The 22,725-nt window shown below is 46.9% G+C and overlaps 2 protein-coding genes across 3 annotated transcripts in view; both read right to left on the reverse strand.

Annotated features, from left to right (window-relative positions):
- The window catches only part of exoc3l2b (exocyst complex component 3-like 2b), a 52,016-nt gene extending 47,374 nt beyond the window's left edge, over positions 1–4,642 (reverse strand). Inside the window, exon 1 of the mRNA XM_072391854.1 lies at positions 4,539–4,642. The gene's annotated coding sequence lies outside the window, so the exon portion shown is untranslated. The remainder of the gene's footprint in view (positions 1–4,538) is intronic.
- Positions 4,643–7,074: 2,432 nt separating this feature from the next.
- Positions 7,075–21,815, reverse strand: LOC140313877 (claudin-19-like). 2 transcript variants are annotated; one of them, XR_011917099.1, is made up of 7 exons: positions 21,591–21,676; positions 21,091–21,326; positions 17,565–17,723; positions 9,858–9,939; positions 9,671–9,784; positions 8,260–8,462; positions 7,075–8,111 (listed from the first exon to the last, which is right to left on the reverse strand). XR_011917099.1 is itself a non-coding variant. In XM_072391857.1 (6 exons), exons 2-6 carry the CDS (start codon positions 21,302–21,304, stop codon positions 8,369–8,371), a joined length of 663 nt encoding a protein of 220 aa, XP_072247958.1. In that variant the 5' UTR covers positions 21,305–21,326; positions 21,591–21,815; the 3' UTR covers positions 7,075–8,368. The 2 variants fall into 2 exon arrangements, 1 of the variants encoding a protein (XP_072247958.1); XM_072391857.1 differs by having other exon boundaries at positions 7,075–8,462; positions 21,591–21,815.
- Positions 21,816–22,725: the final 910 nt, after the last annotated feature.

The raw sequence follows: 22,725 nt of genomic DNA on the forward strand, positions 1-22,725 counted from the left end.
ATTTAAATTGTGCTTAAAAACAGTTCCTGATGGGGTTTAAATCAGTTTTTATGTAAAAACGGATGAAAAACCTGTTTGATGTCACCTGAAGGTCAGAACTGCTGCTGTTTTTTTTTTCAGTTAGAAGCAGTCAAACGTCAGTTTTGTCAGATTTCTTCACGTTCATTAAAAAATAGGAGAACAGAAAACTGACTTCTGTAGTATCGCCTCAAAACGAAGCCTCACTTCTGAAATGAACTCTGGGAAAAGGGGAAAGTTGTTGGGCTGAGTCAGCAGCAGCAGATTTATTAAAAGAGAGTTGAATCGAGTCAGTGGGTGAAAAAAAGAGAAGTTGTTACAGTCAGACGGCTGAGTGCAGCTTTTATTCTGCGGCGGTCGTCGGTTTTACAGGGTTTCATAAGCAGGCGTTTGGAGGGAGAATCGAAACTTTAAGCTCTCAGAGATCAGAACCAGGACTTTAGGACATGTTTCTCCATCATTTCTGCTCAGGAACACGAGTCCTGCTTGTTCACTTTCATTTCACAGACAGTTTTATGGGAAGAAGGGGGAGGAAAAGCTGGGATTCACCTGAAGGAAACGTGGAAAAGTGTCGCGGTTAAAGCCCGTTAACGAGGTTAAAGCCCGTTAACGAGGTTAAACACGTGCAGACGCCTGAAATAAAGCATCTGCATGTAAAAAACAGCAAAGAAAGAAGTCTCTCTGGATGTGAAGCTGATTTATTTGGTGTCTCGGTTCCTGAATCATCTGTAAAGCCGAGCCTGAACGCTGCTGCTCACAGAAGATGCTAAAGATGCTGTTTAAAGCTCCTGGACTGTGAAAGCTGGACTGTTTGGCTTCATCCAAAAGGCAGAGACTGTGAGCGAGTCCTGGACCCAAACCAGTGAGGAGCCCAGAAGCTGTGGAAGCAGCAGCTTTAAAGTTCTGCAGCATCAGTGGGACTGAATCTGGGGGTTTGGTCACGTTCCCAGAAAGAGTTTAGCAACATTTGTTCGAACTGTTAAAGGGATATTCAAGCGTTCTGAACTAAGACTCAGCAGGAAATGGACAAAAGTGTCTGACTGAGGAAAAGAGGATAAGAAAAGGACTGAATGTTTCTTTTTTTCAGCTTAGAAAAAGTATCATTCATGGGATCTGTGGTCCCAGTATTCGGCTGGAGGTCCGGCTGGAGGACCGGCTCCGGCTGGAGGACCGGCTGGAGGACCGGCTGGAGGACCGGATGGAGGACCGGCCGGAGGACCGGCTCCGGCTGGAGGACCGGCTGGAGGACCGGCTGGAGGACCGGCTGGAGGACCGGCTCCGGCTGGAGGACCGGCTGGAGGACCGGCTGGAGGACCGGCTGGAGGACCGGCCGGAGGACCGGCTCCGGCTGGAGGACCGGCTGGAAGACCGGCTGGAAGACCGGCCGGAGGACCGGCTCCGGCTGGAGGACCGGCTGGAGGACCGGCTGGAGGACCGGCTGGAGGACCGGCTGGAGGACCAGCTGGAAGACCGGCTGGAAGACCGGCTGGAGGACCAGCTGGAAGACCGGCTGGAAGACCGGCTGGAGGACCGGCTGGAGGACCGGCTGGAGGACCGGCTGGAAGACCGGCTGGAAGACCGGCTGGAAGACCGGCTGGAGGACCGGCCGGAAGACCGGCTGGAGGACCGGCTGGAGGACCGGCTGGAGGACCGGCCGGAGGACCGGCTCCGGCTGGAGGACCGGCTGGAGGACCGGCTGGAGGACCGGCTGGAGGACCGGCCGGAGGACCGGCTCCGGCTGGAAGACCGGCTGGAAGACCGGCTGGAGGACCAGCTGGAAGACCGGCTGGAAGACCGGCTGGAGGACCGGCTGGAAGACCGGCTGGAGGACCGGCTGGAAGACCGGCTGGAGGACCGGCCGGAGGACCAGCTCCGGCTGGAGGACCGGCTGGAAGACCGGCTGGAAGACCGGCTGGAAGACCGGCTGGAAGACCGGCTGGAGGACCGGCCGGAAGACCGGCTGGAGGACCGGCCGGAGGACCGGCTCCGGCTGGAGGACCGGCTGGAGGACCGGCTGGAGGACCGGCCGGAGGACCGGCTCCGGCTGGAAGACCGGCTGGAAGACCGGCTGGAGGACCGGCTCCGGCTGGAAGACCGGCTGAAAGACCGGCCGGAGGACCAGCTGGAGGACCGGCTGGAGGACCGGCTGGAGGACCGGCTGGAGGACCGGCTCCGGCAGGCGGCATCAGATCCAGAAGAACAGACGCCGTTCTGATGACTACAAGCACAAACCAACACGAAGCCTGTTCTGCCCAACAGGAGAACGTAAATGTTCGTGTTCCCGGGGCTGCAGCCATAAAGGTTTGGGCTGATGAGATCTGGGACTCAGAGGGGAAGTGACAGAGGGCTCAGGACCTAATCCCCTCTTTGTGTTCTCCAACTGAGCCGTGATGGATCGGTACAACCTGGACCTGTGTGTCATTTCACTGCCGGGAAAAAGGTCGAAGACCAGCAGTCAGAGAGCAGCTGACCCACCGAGTCCTGAGGAGGCGGAGCTACACGCTTTAAAATAAAAACAGTGGATTTGGTCAAATTAACCTCATGAAATGTCTTTAAAAGTATTTATTTCAGATTATAAATGAGTCATTTCATTAATGTGGAATTTCTCATAGTTTTACAGAATGGTTTTATGGTTGTTTGTCTCTTTTTGTCTCTTTTTGTGTTCATTTAGTTTCTTTTTGTGATAATTTTGTCTCTTTTTGCGTCTTTTTGTGTTCATTTAGTTTCTTTTTGTGATAATTTTGTCTCTTTTTGCGTCTTTTTGTTTGCAGTCGTTTTGTGTCTTTTTGTGATAGTTTTTGTCAGTTTGTTGTCATTTTGTGTCTGTTTGTGATCATTTTGTGTCTTTTTGTGGTCGTTTTGTGTCTGTTTGTGATCATTTTGTGTCTTTTTGTGGTCGTTTTGTCTTTTTGTGATAATTTTGTGTCGTTTTGTGGTCGTTTTGTGTCTTTTTGTGATAATTTTGTGTCGTTTTGTGGTCGTTTTGTGTCTTTTTGTGATAATTTTGTGTCGTTTTGCGGTCGTTTTGTGTCTGTTTGTGGTTGTTTTGTCTTTTTGTGATAATTTTGTGTGTTTTTGCGGTTGTTTTGTGTCTTTTTGTGGTTGTTTTGTGTCTTTTTATGATAATTTTGTGTCTGTTTACGGCCGTTTTGTGTCTTTCTGAAAGCAGCAGAACCGGATCGGTTTACACAGAGAGACGCAGTGAAAAAGTCTCAAATTCCTGTCCAGGAGCTGCGGTTTCCTCCCTCTTCCTTTCCTGTGATGAGCTTCTAACCCTCATGAAGATGTGACTCATGTTGCTTTTTCCATGAAAGCTGTTAGTCTGTTAGACTCCAGGTTCAAACTCTTTCCTCCACATCAGTCACTTTTCTGCTTCAGGGTTCGGGTTCGTTGTCATCACATAAGGTTTCAGGCTGGACCGAAACCAAAACCCAGTGGACGTGGAGACGAATGTTTTATGATTTCTGGGGAAGCTCAGAGCCGCTCAGAAGCCTCGTGGTGAGGAAGGAGATGGAAACAAACGCTTCATCAGAACTCTTCTGGCTCTTCCTGGTCGGGTTTAACTCGTTACCTGTGCAGCTGCTCTCGTGACCACCAGAGGTCACATGTTCTTTATTCATTTTGAGTCTCAGTCTCAGTTCAGGATAAAAGGGAAAATCGGACTTTTTTCTCTTTCAGATCAGCGATGAATGACAGCGGGACGCTCTGATGCTGCCGGATCAGTTCAGCTGCAGCTTTCTGAGCTCTGTAAGCTCCACCTGCCTCCCCTCATCATCAGATCCACACACAGCGATATGAAGCAGCTTAAAGCAGCAGTTCCTGCATGTGTTTCTTTGCCTCTCTTCTGTAATCTGACCATTTCCTTTCGTACCTCTGCAGGGTCTTTTCCTCTGAACCTACAGATCAGATCTGTGACTTTGTTCCATTCAGACGTTTGTTTTCTGCTTTACTGTGAAACCGGGCTTCATCTTTGCTGCTGCTCTGTTCAGTTGTGGCGTTAACTCTGTATTTCTGCCCCCTTTAAGGGTAAAAACCAGAGGAAATCAGGCTTCTGCACGTTTATAACAACAATCACACACGTGTGAGTCGGCTGCTGTGCAGCACACTGAAGGACTCATTTGGTTCTGATCTGGATTAAAATGATGGGAAATGAAGCCAGAGCTGAATCTGAGGGCTGAACCCTGCAGCCAGAACCAGTAGCTCTGGTCCAGTACCTGGTCCAGTACCTGGTCCAGGACCTGGTCCAGCACCTGGTCCAGCACCTGGTCCAGGACCTGGTCCAGTACCTGGTCCAGTACCTGGTCCCCCTGAGTGGACCGGACCTGTTTACATCTGATAGATGATGGGAGCCTGAACACAGAGTTAAACGAAAAGCTCAAAAACCTGAAGGATTTTTAACATTGACCCACAACCTCCAACTCTGCAGCTGGAACTACTTTCTGCTGAAGAAATAGTCCCTGGGAACCCGCTGAACATGAGAACTCTGTGAACCCACGGCACACTCACACCCAGACGCTCACCTTTGTCTTCTTTCTCAGAGGAACAGAATAATCCAGAACGTCTCGTCAGGACCGAGTCATCTCTGGGTCCACGGTGAGGCTGCCGGTCCGTCCTTCTGCAGGTTCTGTTGGGTTCTGCCGAGACTCACTGAGGCCTCATGTTCCTCCAGATGTTCTCGGGTCAGCTGGGTCCTGCCGGGTCCTGCCGGGTCCCACTGGGTTCTCCTCTCTGATGGTTCTGCCGGGTCCCACTGGGTTCTCCTCTCTGATGGTTCTGCCGGGTCCCACTGGGTTCTCCTCTCTGATGGTTCTGCCGGGTCCCACTGGGTTCTCCTCTCTGATGGTTCTGCCGGTCCCACCGGGTTCTCCTCTCTGATGGTTCTGCCGGGTCCCACTGGGTTCTCCTCTCTGATGGTTCTGCCGGGTCCCACCGGGTTCTCCTCTCTGATGGTTCTGCCGGGTCCCACCGGGTTCTCCTCTCTGATGGTTCTGCCGGTCCTTGCGCTCTCTGCTCTCTGGGAGCTCTGCTCCGTGTTTCCTGTTTGTTTTATTTTCTAGCTGCTGCAGGAAACGGTCATCTTTTCCTCTTCCTCTGCCCCACCTTCCCTGTCGACCTCCAGCAGAACGTGCACACGCACGTGCACACGCACGTGCACACGCGTGCACGCACACACACACTTTACCGTCATTATGTAATCTTTATTTCTTCAGCGCTGCAGATCTGAGACGAAGCTGATTTACTAATTGGTCACATGACACAAACTGATGATTGGTTCAGCGTTTCTGAAACGGGATTTTTCTTATTTTTCTGTTTTTTACTTGGATTTTTGATCCGATGGAGCTGAAGGACGATTCTTTATGGTTTTATGTGTTATAAACTGGCAGCAGTTTGATCTTCTTCAGCTCAGAATTAACTCAAAATCTTAAAAGTTGAGAAAATAAACTTCTTAAGTCTGAGAACGTTTTAACAAAAACTAAAATCTGTAACTTCTGTTTAGTTTGAAGCTTTATTTATCAAACAAGCGTCCAAAAAGAGTCTCCTCTGCCCAGCTTCACTGTATTCAGAACCAAAAGTAGAATCTGCAGCATCAACACTCAGTGAAAGCTGATGATTGGTTTCTGAAACGAGATTTGTCTTATTTTTCTGTTTTTTACTTGGATTTTTGATCCGATGGAGCTGAAGGACGATTCTTTATGGTTTTATGTGTTATAAACCGGCAGCAGTTTGATCTTCTTCAGCTCAGAATTAACTCAAAATCTTAAAAGTTGAGAAAATAAACTTCTTAAGTCTGAGAAAGTTTCAACAAAAACTAAAATCTGTAACTTCTGTTTAGTTTGAACCTTTATTTAACAGAAATAAGTCCAGATAAATGAACCAAAAGTAGAATCTGCAGCATCAACACTCAGTAAAAGCTGCTCCAGACTCATGTTTCCATCCTTCAGCTTCCTTTAATGACTCTTTTTAATGCTTTGAACTGAGTTTTTCACAGGAATCTGAGTCCATTCCTGCTGAATCCCAGATTCCAGCTGCTCAGCAGTCCCTGGTTGTCTGGTTCTCCTCTTCATGATGCTCCAACATCTGCAGCAGGAGACAGATGTGGGCTGCAGGCAGGCAGCCGAGCTCACACACTCTGTGTGTCTGAAGCTGCTGGAAGTCCTGCAGAATGAGGTTATTTCCAGGTTTAACGTTGAGGAACACAGTTGAGTTTGGACTTTAAAGATGGCTTCTGCTCTGAGCTCTCGGGGAACTTTATTGTCCTTTCAGACGGTCTTTAAAGCAACATATCAAAGGTTACTCGCTGTTCAGCGTGAAAGAAACTGCAGCCTTTGGAGAGCTGCTCAGTCACATGAACACAAACGATGATGTGTTGATGCCACAATCTGCTCCGGTCCGTTGAGCTGAAGAGGGAGCTGAGATTCAGCTGAGATTCAGCTGAGATTCAGCTGAGATTCATCTGAGATTCATCTGAGATTCAGCTGAGATTCAGCTGAGATTCAGCTGAGATTCAGTCTCTGTGTTTAACTCTCAGACAGATTAATGAGCTGAGAGCAGAAACTAAACCAAGACTCCACCAGAGACCCAGAGATGATCAGAGATGATCAGAGAGGACCAGCTGCAGGTTCCAGATATGTTCAAAGCAAACTCAAAGTATGCTTTGAGACAATACGAAACCTTTAGGACTGAAGATTCTTCTTCTTTTTGCTGCATAACTCTGCCTTTTCCTCTGATGAAGTGATGTTAAATACTCTGAAGTTGTAAAGGAAGACTGTCAGAACAGTTCTGGTTCTGGTTCTGTTTGTGCAATGACCCAAAAAACAGGAAGTTTCCTGAAATGGCTGCAGGCGGCACACAGTCAGCTTAGATTTAAAGAACTTCACCAGGAAGCTGCTCATGTGTGAGCTTTGAGGCTCGGCCCGGCCCAACATTTGGATTTTCATCAACAGTTTCAGGAAATATCAGAACAAAACGAGGTAAAGATGTGCTGCAGAGGCTGGCTGTTAGGAAACATTTTACTGTTAACAGCAGCAATAAAACACAAAGAAGAAGAAGCTCAGCTCAGTGAGACCAGAAAAACTTTATTTCATTACGAGGTCATGATGTGACAACAGAAAACAGAAATGTGTTGATGAGCATTTTTCAGATTTAACAGTTTCAGAGTAAAAACTTTCATTTGTTTGCTGAACAAAACATAAGAAAGTTTCCATTAATGGATACAAAGTGGAATAAATTAGATGTTTTCTTCTCATCTGTTTCATTAGGCTGTATTAGACTGTTTCAGAGGACTTTAACTGGAGAGAAACACTGCCACCCAGTGGTGGTGGCCGGGCACTGCAGGGTGTTAAAACTCAAGTCTTTCCAAACATAACAGAGAAACACTGCCACCCAGTGGTGGTGGCCGGGCACTGCAGGGTGTTAAAACCAGGAAATATGGCATAAAAACACATTTCTGAGCGCTTTTTAAATCTGTCCTCAGTGAAATTGTGATTATTTTCATCACATGGAAACCAGAAGGCGGTGATCTGATGTTCTGGAGCTGAACCCAGATCTCTGAGAGTAAATTAAGCTGTTCTCAGAGGAGAAGCAGCTCCATTTAGAAGCATTTTTACATCTTTTTCTTGTTCAGATCTTCTGAAATCAGATGAAAAATGCTTCATTTCAGCCATGTTTTCACACTGATAAACAGATGAGTTTTTATGAACTCCTGCAGAATAAATTTAACTTGATTTTGTACATTTTTGTTCACACTATGACAGTAGAAATAAGAAAAAAAAGGTTATTTTTTAAATTATTTCCATTTTTACACTTTTACATAATTTTGATTCATCTTTAATTTTCACATATTTCTACATAGTTACAGTTTTATTTCCATATTAATGTATTTTCCCACCAAAGTCCACACTGTATTAGTGATCGATTTCCCATTTATTCATTGATTTATTTCCCCTCTCAGGTCTTTTAAATGTATTGATTGATTTGTTTGAACGTTTAATCTTTACTGAACTGATCCAGAACCAGATTTAAAGTTTCTGTGCTGGTGAAAGGCATCCTGGGAGTTGTAGTTTAATTCTCCTGGCAGCAGCCAAAGTGATGACCTGTCAGACCAGGTGAACGACATGTTTTCTAATTAAAAAACTAAAAAACTCCAAAAGTGATCAATCAATCAACAGTCAGTGCATCAAAGAAGAAAGACACAAGCTGATAAATCAGGGTTATGTAATAAATAAATGATTGTTTTCAAACCTTAAGCGTCGCACCTGCTGGACACACTCAGTACTGCACACACTCGTTTTTAAACAACTTTTCAGGAATAAATGTGGTTTCTCGGGCAGACAGGAGCACGATCAGAGGCTCAGACGTAAGCTTTGCAGCTGCCGCTGTCGGTGGAGGGAGCTGCTCGGTAGATGCTCTGCGGTTGGCTGGTGGTGGAGTAGTAAGAAAAGTGCCTGCAGGAGCAGAACATGTCTGAGTGCATCTGTGTCATGCAGCTCCAGTGATCCATTCAGTTAACAGGAGTAGAAAAATGTAATCATTAAAAAGCTAAATTACAGTCAGGATAGAAAAAATATGCAACAAAGCAAAGTTATACAATTAAAAACCTGGATAAAGGTTTTAATTTTGAGGTGAAAGTTTTGAATGACCCCGGTTCTGATGATGTGACGGAATAGGATCGACTGACCAATCAGAGCTGAGGAAACTAAAGTGATGCTGTGAGGGCCACTAAACACAGCAGGCTCGTCTGAAGCTTTGGTGAACATCTGTTGCCATAAAAAAATCATCTTTTTCAACTGATTCCACCCTTAAAATCACTGTTACGCCTGTCGGTGAGAGCTCTGAAAGGGAGGCAGCAGTGACACAGTCAGCTGGAAGCTAATCAGTGACCACAGTCAGCTGGAAGCTAGTCAGCTGGAAGCTAACCAGTGACCACAGTCAGCTGGAAGCTAGTCAGCTGGAAGCTAACTAGTGACACAGCCAGCTGGAAGCTAATCAGTGACATAGTCAGCTGGAAGCTAACCACCACAAACAGCTGGAAGCTAGTCAGCTGGAAGCTAATCAGTGACCACAGTCTGCTGGAAGCTAACCACCACAAACAGCTGGAAGCTAGTCAGCTGGAAGCTAACTAGTGACACAGTCAGCTGGAAGCTAATCAGTGACCACAGTCAGCTGGAAGCTAGTCAGTTGGAAGCTAACCACCACAGACATCTGGAAGCTAGTCAGCTGGAAGCTAACCACCACAAACAGCTGGAAGCTAGTCAGCTGGAAGCTAACCAGTGACATAGTCAGCTGGAAGCTAATCAGTGACCACAGTCAGCTGGAAGCTAGTCAGTTGGAAGCTAACCACCACAGACATCTGGAAGCTAGTCAGCTGGAAGCTAACCACCACAAACAGCTGGAAGCTAGTCAGCTGGAAGCTAACCAGTGACACAGTCAGCTGGAAGCTAACTTAACATCTCATAGGCAACATTTTGACCAGCTCTGTTTGAAGCACACGCTGCCATGTTCACCTTATGTTTTTTAAATAAAAAGTGTCTGATTCCTCCTGAAAACCAGAGCACAGGAAAAGCTGCTGCTGCTCAGCAGTTCATACAGGTCACAGCGCCCCCTGGTGGACGGTGTTAGTACTACACACAGTGTTGGTGTGTGATGATGTTACCGAGCAGCGGGGGCGGAGGAGCTCCTCCTGCAGGAGCAGCACAGCATGGATCCGCCCAGGATGGCCAGACAGGAGGCCCCCCAGCCCAGATACAGCCCGGTACCGAGCTCAAACCTGCAACACACACAGTGTCAGCAGCAGGAACACACACACACACACACACCATCAGTGTCCGAGTGTGGCTGACCTCAGTCCTGGATACAGCGGGTCGTAGAAGTTCTGGATGACCCTGGCAGCGTACCAGGAGACAGCAGTCAGCGTGAAGAGGCCTGCGGGAGGAAACACACCGAGCATCATCTGAAAAGCATCATCTGGAAAGCATCATCTGGAAAAGCATCAGGGAGCCGGTTTTAATCCCAGAAGATGCATTATTTATGCTTTTATCTGATTTAACTGAAGGGTTCAAAACAGAGCAAAAAGGAAATAAGAGAATATTCCTGCTTTTTCCATCATTTCCATCTTCAGTCTGAAAGGAAACATCTTAGAAACATATAAATTCTCTGAGCTTCACTCAAATCAGGTGTAAAATCAACCTGTTGCATTCAGGCGTTTCAGGAAAATAGAAACGTAGCCTTAGCTGAAACTGCAGCTCTGTCCACTTTAGCTTAGGACAGAAACCAAAGCAGACGGTGACTCCTTCAGGGATGTTTTTGGTGCATTCGCCCTTTAACGAGCCTGCGAACAGACGCAGATTTGTCTAATTTGTGTGATGATTGTCCTCTGTGAATATCTGTCTGCTGTTTTTTAAATAAAAAGCGTCTGATTCCACCTGAAAACCAGAGCACAGGAAAAGCTGCTGCTCAGCAGTTCATACAGGTCACAGCGCCCCCTGGTGGACAGTGTTAGTACTACATGCAGCAGGCAGTGTTCCTGCTTTTTCCATCATTTACATCTTCAGTCTGAAAGGAAACATCTTAGAAACATAAAAATTCTCTGAGTGTTGATGAGACTAGAATAAAGGACTGTATAGGGTTGGTACGTTCTGAGTTTAAGCTACATTCGCTCCCGGGGCGTCGGTCAGGACACAAACAGAGGAGATTGGAATCCAGTTTAGGCAGTTTTACTGATGAGAGGCAGGCACAGGTGAGTTACAGGCATGAGACTGTTTACATGGCAGGAGACGGTGCTAACACTGAATAGATGTCTGAATGTGTGTGTGTGTGTGTGGTTCTGCAGAATACAAACAGAAAAGGAAACCATTATGAGCATAAACACAAATACCATAATATATTACATAATTGCAATAATATAGTATTTGATAGTGTAGCATTTACACTATACAGGTTGTCACAGTATAAGATCAGATATGAGGAATAATCTTGATTAGTGCAATAACTTCACCACTCTCAATTTACCATACCAGCTCTTATATAGACCACAAATAAAGTAAGCAATAAACCGTTATCAAATAAAGGTCTCGATAGCCTTAAATGGCGTTAACAAGCTTAACGAGCGATCAAAGGGCCCGCCGCGATAGATCTAACCAGCGCGACATAAGGGCGGCGCCCACGAACACACGTCTACACAAAACACAGATGTGAAACAGCATAAATGCTTCATGTTTATAAATGTGCACATCAACCTAGACAAATTCTCACAACGCATTAAATTCCAAGTGAGAAGTATCGAAGGCGGTGCTTAAGGCACGCAATGAAGAACTCACGTGAACACATACAACCATGTCTGGAAACGGTAAATGAAGTAAACCTCAACATGAGTAAACACATATTACCGAATTGAAATAATGCACTTACAGTCAACAATGACACACACTGGCACTTCGGTGCTGAACAGCATATAATGATGACTAAACTAAACTTAACGGGCGCTCACTTCTCTGGTACCGCTACAATAACCAGAATACCTTGCATTCTTAAGGTGGTGCGGACTACTTGTTCAATGTTAACCCTTAAGGTGGAACTACCAAGACGGATAACAAACAATATTAATCATTGAAATCTGGAGCCTTTCTAACAGCCGCCCCCGAATGTACTAAGTACATTCGCTCTCTAGAGAGGTGAAACAGTCTTTAGTGTCTCATTGAGGAGTTGTGTGGGTGGTGCTGCTAGCTTCCTCCTCGCCAGTTGGGACCGCTGGTAGAGCGACAAGTCGGGCCACTGGTCTGGTGTAGACACGATCCTTGATTCTCACATCCACTGACCGGACATGACCATCAGCGCTGGGGTGAACTTTGGTAACATGACCAATAGGCCACAGAGCCCGAGGAAGCTGAGGGTCCACCAGCATCACAACAGAGCCCTCTGCGAGATCGGCTGGTGTAGAGTGCCACTTCTGACGAGTCTGCAGGCTGGGCAGATAACTCCGCAGGAAGCTGGACCAGAAGCGATCTGCTAGAACTTGAGAGTGCCTCCAGCGACGGCGACTCAGAAGTTCGGTCTCTGGATACACAATTTGGGGTAGGGATCCATCCGGCCGCCCCATCAACAAGACGTTGGGGGTCACAGGATCAAGGTCAGCTAGACTGGATGAGACATACCCCAATGGCTTGGAATTAATTATCCCTTCCACTTCAAGTAACACGGTCCGTAGAACTTCCTCTGGTACTGGTTGGGCTCCAATTGTAGTGTAAAGAGCTGTCTTCACAGAGCGGATCTCCCGTTCCCAGACTCCTCCAAAGTGGGGTGCTGCAGGAGGGTTGAAGTGGAAACTGATCCTTTGTTTGGCGAGTTGCTGTTGCAGATCTGGTGACAGTGCGGCAAACATCTCTCGCAGCTCCCTTTCTCCTCCCCGGAAATTTGTTCCCTGGTCGGAGTATAACTCAGCTGGTGTACCTCGGCGGGCGATAAATCGCCTGAGGGCCATCAAGAATGAGTCAGTGTCGATGGTGTTTAGCAGATCTATGTAGACGCCTCTTGTAGTAAGGCACTTAAATATAATTCCCCACCTCCTCTCCATGCGCCTTCCCACTTTAACTTGAAATGGCCCAAAACAATCCATCCCTGTTGAGAAGAAAGCCGGCTTGAAGAGTCGTAGGCGGGCAGGCGGTAGGTCTGCCATTTTGGGAGGAGAAGGTCTGGCCTTCCATCGCCGACATTCGGTGCAGGTACGCTGGAAGCGGCGTACTGCTTCACGGCCCCGCAAGATCCAATATGAGCGCCGAATCTCAGCAAACACCCTCTCTGGGCCAGGATGGTGTAGGCGATCGTCAAAGTCTTGAATTAGGAGCCTGGTAGATAGGTGACCAGGATCCAACACGATAGGATGCACTGTTGTCTGCTCAAGGTCTACAGCACGGCGGAGTCTGCCACCGACACGGATAAGACCCTCCTCTTCATCTATCTCAGGTGCCAAGGTGAGCAACCTACTGCTGGATGAAACAGGTTTGCCTGCTTTCAGGAGCCGCAGCTCCTCCTGGAAGCTATCATGCTGGGCTCGTTGGAGAATTAAGATCTCTGCCTTGCGGTAATCTTCGGCAGTACAGCTGCCGCCCCGTGCTGCTCCTGTACTATAGCTTCTAGCAACTCATTCCAAGTGACATACTGTGCTCCACACAGCTCTAATCTGGGCATGGAGAGGTGTCGCTTGGGTGCTACTCTGGACCTGGCCAGAAGAAAGGATAGATGAACTTGACCTCGACTGTCTTCCGTTCTCAAGTACGCCACTGAACCATAAGCTTGCTCGGATGCGTCAGTGAACACATGGATTTCACGTGTGACACTGGACTGATCCACTTCAGCAGACACATATGGTCGTGGCAGGGTGACTTGAGGCAGAACCTGTAGTTCTTCCACCCATGCGTTCCAGGCTTGTAGGAGGTCTTGGGGGAGGAGAGGATCATCCCAGTCTCTGTGTTTCTCCCAAAGGCGTCGGACCAGCATTTTGGCTCGAGTGGTGTAGGGTAGGATAAATCCCAAAGGGTCGTACTGACTGGCTAAGACCCGATAAATGTTCCGCATTGTGGGAACATCGTACTCTATGGGTCGATGTTTGTAGCCTATGGTATCAGTTTGGCAGCGCCAGCTGAGTCCTAGGGTGGATTCAGGGGAGTCTACCCTGTCCTGGGCAAGCCAGAGTTCAAGGCTATCAGACCTGGCCTCCTTGGGTAGGTGTTCAACGACGCTTGGCATGTTGCTGGCCCACTGGCGTAGTTCAAACCCACCGGATGCTAGGAGCTCTCGAAGTCTGTCTACCAGCTGCCTGGCCTCCTCAGACGTAGGCAGGCTCTGCAGGAGGTTGTCTACATAGAAGCACCTCTCAATAGAAAACATTACATCATCTCCTGGTTGACTATGGTCAGCTACATGACGCTGCAGGGCAAACGTAGCGCAGCATGGACTGCAGGTGGTGCCAAACGGTAGAACCTGCCATTCGTACACCGCTGGAGGGTCATCTCTGGTTAAGTCGCGCCACACGAACCGCAAGAGGGGGCGGTCTGCAGGGAGGAGGCGGACTTGATGAAACATTCCCTTTATATCTGCACTTAAGGCGACAGCATGTTCCCGGAAGCGCAACAGTACTCCTAACAGTGAAGCTCCGAGAGTGGGTCCAGGCAGCAGCGACTCGTTCAAGTTCTGGCCCCTGTACTGGTAGGAGCAGTTGAAGACAATTCTGTTCTTTTTATTATGACTCACCATGTGATGGGGGATGTACCACTCTTCTCCATTGTGGTTGAGGTCCTCAGAGCTTAGCTTGGTGACTGAACCTGCATCCACTAACTTCTGAATCTCTAGGCTGTAGGCTTTGGCTCGTTCTGGATCTTTAGCTAGCCGTCTTTCTGTGCTCCGCAGACTCGGCATGACGGCTTCTTTGGAAGCATGAAGGAGAGGCCTATCTACCTTACGCAGAAGGGGTGTGGCATAGCGCCGGACTCCCGATACCTCTACGCGGGTGGTCTTCTCTTCTAGCAGGGCTAAAGCCGCTTGATCTTGCTTTGACCTGGTTACGACCCTCTCGCTCCTGTATGGAATAGTGTCGAGCTGCCAGAGCCTTTCGACATGCTTGAAGAGTTCTGAAGTTTGTGGAGAAACCAACGTCACCAGACACTGCTGAGGGCATGCGGGGCGCTGGACGAACCTCACTGGGCCCTGAAGGGCCCAACCTAGTCTGGTCCGGACAGCAGCGGGTGCACCTGGGGGGCCCAGTCTGACTGGCGCAATGGAGGTGATCAGGTGTGGATGGTCCGAGCCAATAAGTACCAGGGGTCTGACCTTCTGAAAGGACTTAATGGGTAGACCTACTAGGTGACTGTACCTCTTCCGGAGTTGGTCCATTGGGTAGGACTGGTCGGCAAGACTAAGGCGAGCTGAGGTGAAGGCCCTTGAGACTAGAAAGGTGGTCTTAGGTTGATCAGCAGGAGAGAGTTGGAAAGACACTGTGGAGCCACGTAGGGTCTCAACATCCCGCCGGATGGTCCTCAAGGGCAGGTCTTCACATGTGCCTTGGAGGCCAAGCTCCTGAGCTGTTGCTGATAGGAGCATAGTCCTTTCGGACCCGTCGTCCAGGATGGCATAGGTGTCTATAGTACGGCTTTCATACCGGAGGAGCACTCTGACGACTTTCAATAAGACCCGGTTGTCCTCTGGTGGCCGGTCGATATAGAGGATTTCAGTGGTCGAGCTCACCAAGCAACTCTCCTCTTTGGTTGTCAATCTTGATGATCTATCATTGACTTCATGTAGGACCAGTAGATGCTTCCCTTGGCATAAACTACAGAGCTTCTTGAGGTCACACTGGGCAGCTTGGTGTGGCCTTGCACAGCGCCAGCACCTCTTGTTGGTCTTTATCCACTCTGTGAGTTGTTCTCTTGACAGCTTCAGAACTTGGGTGCACTGACTGAGGAAGTGTTCCTCGTTCTCGCAGAAAGGGCAGTAGGGTTTGATTCTCACCTTCTTCCCCTTGGAGCCTCCTGTATGAGCATTGTTCTCTTTGATATCCTTAGCACCATGAAGGATGTTAACTGACCTTCGTCCCTGATGACTCTCTTTGTAGTTGATGGGATTGCAGTCGTGGAGGGTGACAGCTGGCCATCACAGGTGGTGGTTTCCAGTGCCGAGCTGACATGGTTTGGTTCTTTAGCGACTGTAGCTCCACCATCAGCTGCTCCAATCTCTCCATCACTGGTTTGTCAAATGGCTCCTTGTAGTCCTCGGTGTGTATCCATGGTGGGGGGTCGGGCCAGTCGTCTTCATCCTCAATGTGGGCAGGGGTAGTGTTGGTTAGCCTTCCACTTCCGGCCCACGGTTCGTGGAGTCGCTCCATGTCAGTGTGCCTGCTTCGCTGCGACTGTTGTAACATGGCGCTGCATTCCTGAATTGCATGTGGCGGTGAAGGTGGTTCTTGTATCTCCCTCCTGAGATCCCTTTCTGGATACCGTAGGTGGGCTAGCTGGGTTTCCGGACTGTACATCTGCCGCTCTCGGTAGTACATGTCCGCCTCATCTGGGACAGCATCCCTCCTGTGGTAGTCAGTGAAGGGAACATGGCGGGAGTCGAGGGCGGTCATCTTGGCCGCTCCCTCTTCGTGAGATAAGCACTCTCTGTCTCGTCCATGCCTGTCTTGTTGCCTGTGCCCGATATAGTTGACCTCGTAGTCATCGAAGTGGGTTGGTGGGCGTATCTGACGCTTAGGCCGTGCTCCGTAATACTCGTCCTCGAATTCCATGCTGGGAGTAAATGGGGCAAAATCCGGCTCGAAGGACCATAAATGTTGATGAGACTAGAATAAAGGACTGTATAGGGTTGGTACGTTCTGAGTTTAAGCTACATTCGCTCCCGGGGCGTCGGTCAGGACACAAACAGAGGAGATTGGAATCCAGTTTAGGCAGTTTTACTGATGAGAGGCAGGCACAGGTGAGTTACAGGCATGAGACTGTTTACATGGCAGGAGACGGTGCTAACACTGAATAGATGTCTGAATGTGTGTGTGGGTGTGTGGTTCTGCAGAATACAAACAGAAAAGGAAACCATTATGAGCATAAACACAAATACCATAATATATTACATAATTGCAATAATATAGTATTTGATAGTGTAGCATTTACACTATACAGGTTGTCACAGTATAAGATCAGATATGAGGAATAATCTTGATTAGTGCAATAACTTCACCACTCTCAATTTACCATACCAGCTCTTATATAGACCACAAATAAAGTAAGCAATAAACCGTTATCAAATAAAGGTCTCGATAGCCTTAAATGGCGTTAACAAGCTTAACGAGCGATCAAAGGGCCCGCCGCGATAGATCTAACCAGCGCGACATAAGGGCGGCGCCCACGAACACACGTCTACACAAAACACAGATGTGAAACAGCATAAATGCTTCATGTTTATAAATGTGCACATCAACCTAGACAAATTCTCACAACGCATTAAATTCCAAGTGAGAAGTATCGAAGGCGGTGCTTAAGGCACGCAATGAGGAACTCACGTGAACACATACAACCATGTCTGGAAACGGTAAATGAAGTAAACCTCAACATGAGTAAACACATATTACCGAATTGAAATAATGCACTTACAGTCAACAATGACACACACTGGCACTTCGGTGCTGAACAGCATATAATGATGACTAAACTAAACTTAACGGGCGCTCACTTCTCTGGTACCGCTACAATAACCAGAATACCTTGCATTCTTAAGGTGGTGCGGACTACTTGTTCAATGTTAACCCTTAAGGTGGAACTACCAAGACGGATAACAAACAATATTAATCATTGAAATCTGGAGCCTTTCTAACACTGAGCTTCACTCAAATCAGGCATAAAATCAAGCTGTTGCATTCAGGCGTTTCAGGAAAATAAAACTGCAGCTCTGTCCACTTTAGCTTAGGACAGAAACCAAAGCAGACGGTCCCTCCTTCAGGGATGTTTTTGGTGCATTCGCCCTTTAACGAGCCTGCGAACAGACGCAGATTTGTGTGGCGCTCATACCCGACATGATGAACATGATCCCTCCGCTCAGGGCGATGCGCTCCTTGATGTGATCCGTGCCGATCCGTGTGCACTTGAGTCCCAGAACCGAGACGATGATGGAGGCCAGACCGATCAGCAGCGACAGGATCATCAGAGCTCTGCACACCTGGATGTGAACTGGGCCACATGCACATCTGTCACTGCGAGGCTCATCAGAACCACAAATCAGACAAAGATTAAAAACTATGAAACCTGCAAAAAGTTCCTCAGAGAAAGACTGGAAGATCTGCTTATTTCTAAAGTCATCTGACAGGATGTCACCAACTATTTCATTTAATCTGAGAAGATCTACCGTCACGTTTCAGACCTACAGCAGTTCTACAGAAAGATTTAACGGGAGTAATAATGAGGAAAAAATGATAATGATGTTATTTCAAACAGCTGATCTGGTCCTAAAGCAGCCTCCATGACAGTCTGAGCAGCAAAGATGTTCAGAGGAGCTCCAGTTTGTGTTAAAACAATGTTCCTCAGAGAAAGACTGGAAGGGATCTGCATATTTCTGCCTCTACAGAGCAGAATATCATTAAAGCATTCAGGGAATCTGGAGGAGTTTCAGTGTAAAGGACGAGGGAGCAAGCCTGAGCTGGACCCCGTGACCTCTGACCCCTCAGACGCTGCATCAAGAACCGTCATTCATCAGCAGCTGATAGAAGCACACGGACAAGGGATTACTGTGGAAACCTTTGTCAAGCACCACAATACAGAGTTCCATTCACAAGCTTTACTGTGCAGGAAAGAAGCCTGATGTTAACCTCGTCCACTTCTCTGGGCTCGGAGGCGTCTGGGATGGACCGTCACACGGTGGAAACGTGTGCTGTGGTCAGACCCATCAGTATTCCACATCTTTGTTGGAAGAAATGGAGCAAAGAGCAAAAGCAGCATCCAGCCTGCTGTCAGCAGCCAGTCCCTGCAGCCAGGCTCTGTGATGGTATGGGGTTGGATCAGGGGGCAAAGCTCATTTCCACTTCTGTGACGGCAGCATTAATGCAGAAAAGCTCACTGAGATTTTACAGCAACATATGCTGCCTTCAAGGCCACATCTTTTCCTGGGACGTCCCAGCATTGTTCAAGCAGACCATGGAAAACCACATTCTGCCACAGTCCAAAGGCCTGGCTGAGGAAGAAGAGGTACGGGTGCTGGACTGGCTGCCTGCAGTCCTGACCTGTCCCCAGCAGAGAAACAACCACCCCCCCGCACTGCTGCACACCTTAAGACCTGTTTAAGGAGGAATGGGACAAAATAACAGCTGGAACTCTGCATCACCTGGTTTCCTCAGAGTCAGAACGGCTTTAAGTGTTGGCAGAAGGAAACAAAGTGTTTGGTCATTATTTGGTGTAATTCGGTCATTATTTGGTGTAATTTGGTCATTATTTGGTATAATTTGGTCATTATTTGGTATATTTGGTCATTATTTGGTGTAATTCGGTCATTATTTGGTGTAATTCGGTCATTATTTGGTGTAATTTGGTCATTATTTGGTATATTTTGATCATTATTTGGTGTAATTTGGTCATTATTTGGTATATTTGATCATTATTTGGTGTATTTTGATCATTATTTGGTGTAATTTGGTCATTATTTGGTATATTTGATCATTATTTGGTGTATTTTGATCATTATTTGGTATAATTTGGTCATTATTTGGTGTAATTCGGTCATTATTTGGTGTATTTTGATCATTATTTGGTGTAATTCGGTCATTATTGGTATTCAGACCTGTTTAAGGAGGAATGGGACAAAATAACAGCTGGAACTCTGCATCACCTGGTTTCCTCAGAGTCAGAGCGGCTTTAAGTGTTGGCAGAAGGACACAAAGTGTTTGGTCATTATTTGGTATAATTTGGTCATTATTTGGTGTAATTTGATCATTATTTGGTCATTATTTGGTGTAATTTGGTCATTATTTGGTGTAATTTGGTCATTATTTGGTGTATTTTGATCATTATTTGGTGTAATTCGGTCATTATTGGTATTCAGACCTGTTTAAGGAGGAATGGGACAAAATAACAGCTGGAACTCTGCATCACCTGGTTTCCTCAGAGTCAGAACGGCTTTAAGTGTTGGCAGAAGGACACAAAGTGTTTGGTCATTATTTGGTATAATTTGGTCATTATTTGGTGTAATTTGATCATTATTTGGTCATTATTTGGTGTAATTTGGTCATTATTTGGTGTAATTTGGTCATTATTTGGTGTAATTTGGTCATTATTGGTATTCAGACCTGTTTAAGGAGGAATGGGACAAAATAACAGCTGGAACTCTGCATCACCTGGTTTCCTCAGAGTCAGAACGGCTTTAAGTGTTGGCAGAAGGAAACAAAGTGTTTGGTCATTATTTGGTCATTATTTGGTATATTTGGTCATTATTTGGTATAATTTGATCATTATTTGGTGTAATTCGGTCATTATTTGGTATATTTTGATCATTATTTGGTGTAATTCGGTCATTATTTGGTATATTTTGATCATTATTTGGTGTAATTCGGTCATTATTTGGTATATTTTGATCATTATTTGGTGTAATTTGGTCATTATTTGGGATATTTGGTCATTATTTGGTATATTTTGATCATTATTTGGTCTAATTTGGTCATTATTTGGTGTAATTTGATCATTATTTGGTGTAATTTGGACATTATTGGTATTCAGACCTGTTTGCAGGAAGAATGGGACAAAATAACAGCTGGAACTCTGCATCACCTGGTTTCCTCAGAGTCAGAACGGCTTTAAGTGTTGGCAGAAGGAAACAAAGTGTTTGGTCATTATTTGGTATATTTGGTCATTATTTGGTATATTTGGTCATTATTTGGTGTAATTCGGACATTATTTGGTATAACTTGGTCATTATTTGGTATAATTTGGTCATTATTTGGTATATTTTGATCATTATTTGGTGTAATTTGGTCATTATTAGTATTCAGACCTGTTTGCAGGAAGAATGGGACAAAATAACAGCTGGAACTCTGCATCACCTGGTTTCCTCAGAGTCAGAACGGCTTTAAGTGTTGGCAGAAGGAAACAAAGTGGGAAAAGATTCACTGTTTTCTGATCTTTTATGGGATGCTGCAGGTCTGAGGTGTAGAAATGATGTTTGTTCACAGATGAAATGAAGCTGAACAGGAAATCTGTTGAGTTCAGACTGTCTGACAGGAAGTAAAAGTAAGAGAAAACGTCAAAATAACTGTTTTCTTCATCTGTTTTTGCAGAAAACTATCCCAAGTTTTTCCAATTTGTGGCTGTAAAAGTTATTTTAAGCCTTTTAGGGATGTTATAACATGTAAAACTGGTCAGTTTAGTCTGTTTATGGGTTTAACAGAATGAGTAAAAATCAACACATTTATACACAAAAGGTTCACTGACTTTATGGGATGCTGCAGGTCTGATCTAAGACTTAAAACCCAGAATGATGAATTTGTGAAACGGTTTTCTGTGCTCTGAACACAAACCTCTCTGTTTTCTCAGGTTCTGTTCAGGTTCTGCTCACCTGGCAGTCCCAGCACCGTCTTGAACCTGCTGCACTGGATGGATCCCAGAGAGGAGGCGGCGCAGCTCATCCACAGACCCTCAAACTGCCGCAGGCTGGCGCTGACCGACTCCGCCTGACTGTTCACCCTCCAGGTCTGAGAGGAGGTGCAGCTGGACTGCAGACACCAGGCCAGCACGCCCAGAACCAGGCCCACCACCTGCAGGCCCAACATGCTGCTGCACAGCTGGAAACACCTGGAAGCACCACAAGATACCTCAGGATCCGGCTCCACTGAGCGCCGTTTGGGTCGAGGAAAGAAGAAACGGGTCTGATGATGTTCTGGAAGGAAACCAGAACCAGACCCAGAGGCCTTAGGACCTTCTGCTCAGTTTCCACTAAAAGTGGACGAGTCAGACGGAGCAGAACCGGACGAGTCAGACGGAGCAGAACCGGACGAGTCTCTGAGTCCAGACGGAGCAGAACCGTTATCAGCACCGTGGTGTCGGATCAGTTCTTACCTTGAGCTCAGAGCTTTGGTCCAGCCGTCGCTCGGGTTGGTTTCAGGGATCTGAAGCGTGTCGTGTGAACCTGCTCTGATCCGAGGGCGTTTCGGGTCGATGAACTCTGAGACCGGACCGCCTCTGAGCACATACCGGACTCCCAGTTTCACCCAGCTGTTTACCAGCTGTTTTCCAGCTGTTTCACATGGTGGAAGAAACGTTTGAGTCAGGTTTAAAACAGCTTTTTAATCCGTTCTTATTCAGTCTGTGACTGTAAAACCAGAAAAGTCTCACTTTATCTGAGTTATTAAAGCTGTTCTGTTCATGATGCTGCAGCTGAGGACCGTTGGTGGACTTCAGCCCACAGACTCTGTTTGTCAAACCCACTGCATGTTTGTTCTGTTACTCATCATCAGCAACAACAGCCAGGCTGAGCTCTGGACTTTGACTTCTGCATCACGACCAAACATCTCCACTTTGTTCTCAGTCTCTCTCTAAGTGAACCCCTGATCCAGCAGCTTCAGCAGCAGTGAGTAAAACTAAGTGAACCCCTGATCCAGCAGCTTCAGCAGCAGTGAGTAAAACTAAGTGAACCCTGATCCAGCAGCTTCAGCAGCAGTGAGTGTTAAACTAAGTGAACCCCTGATCCAGCAGCTTCAGCAGCAGTGAGTGTAAAACTAAGTGAACCCCTGATCCAGCAGCTTCAGCAGCAGTGAGTAAAACTAAGTGAACCCTGATCCAGCAGCTTCAGCAGCAGTGAGAGAAACTAAGTGAACCCCTGATCCAGCAGCTTCAGCAGCACTGAGTAAAACTAAGTGAACCCCTGATCCAGCAGCTTCAGCAGCAGTGAGTGTAAAACTAAGTGAACCCCTGATCCAGCAGCTGCAGCAGCACTGAGTAAAACTAAGTGAACCCCTGATCACACCTGAAAACTGACTGCTTTTATAGAGCTGCTCACACTGACTGAGGATCAGTTAATCAGAGCATTGATCAGTTAATCAGAGCATTGATCAGTTAATCAGAGCATTGATCAGTTAATCAGAGCATTGATCAGCAGCTCCTGGCTGCTTCTTACCCTCTTAGTTCAGTTACACTCATGTAACACCATCAACAGCCAATAGATGAGATCAGAAACAGGAAAGCAGTCAACAAC

Source organism: Leuresthes tenuis, unplaced genomic scaffold (genome assembly GCF_036924035.1).
Source record: "Leuresthes tenuis unplaced genomic scaffold, fLeuTen1.0.hap1 SCAF_9, whole genome shotgun sequence".
Taxonomy (NCBI): domain Eukaryota; kingdom Metazoa; phylum Chordata; class Actinopteri; order Atheriniformes; family Atherinopsidae; genus Leuresthes; species Leuresthes tenuis.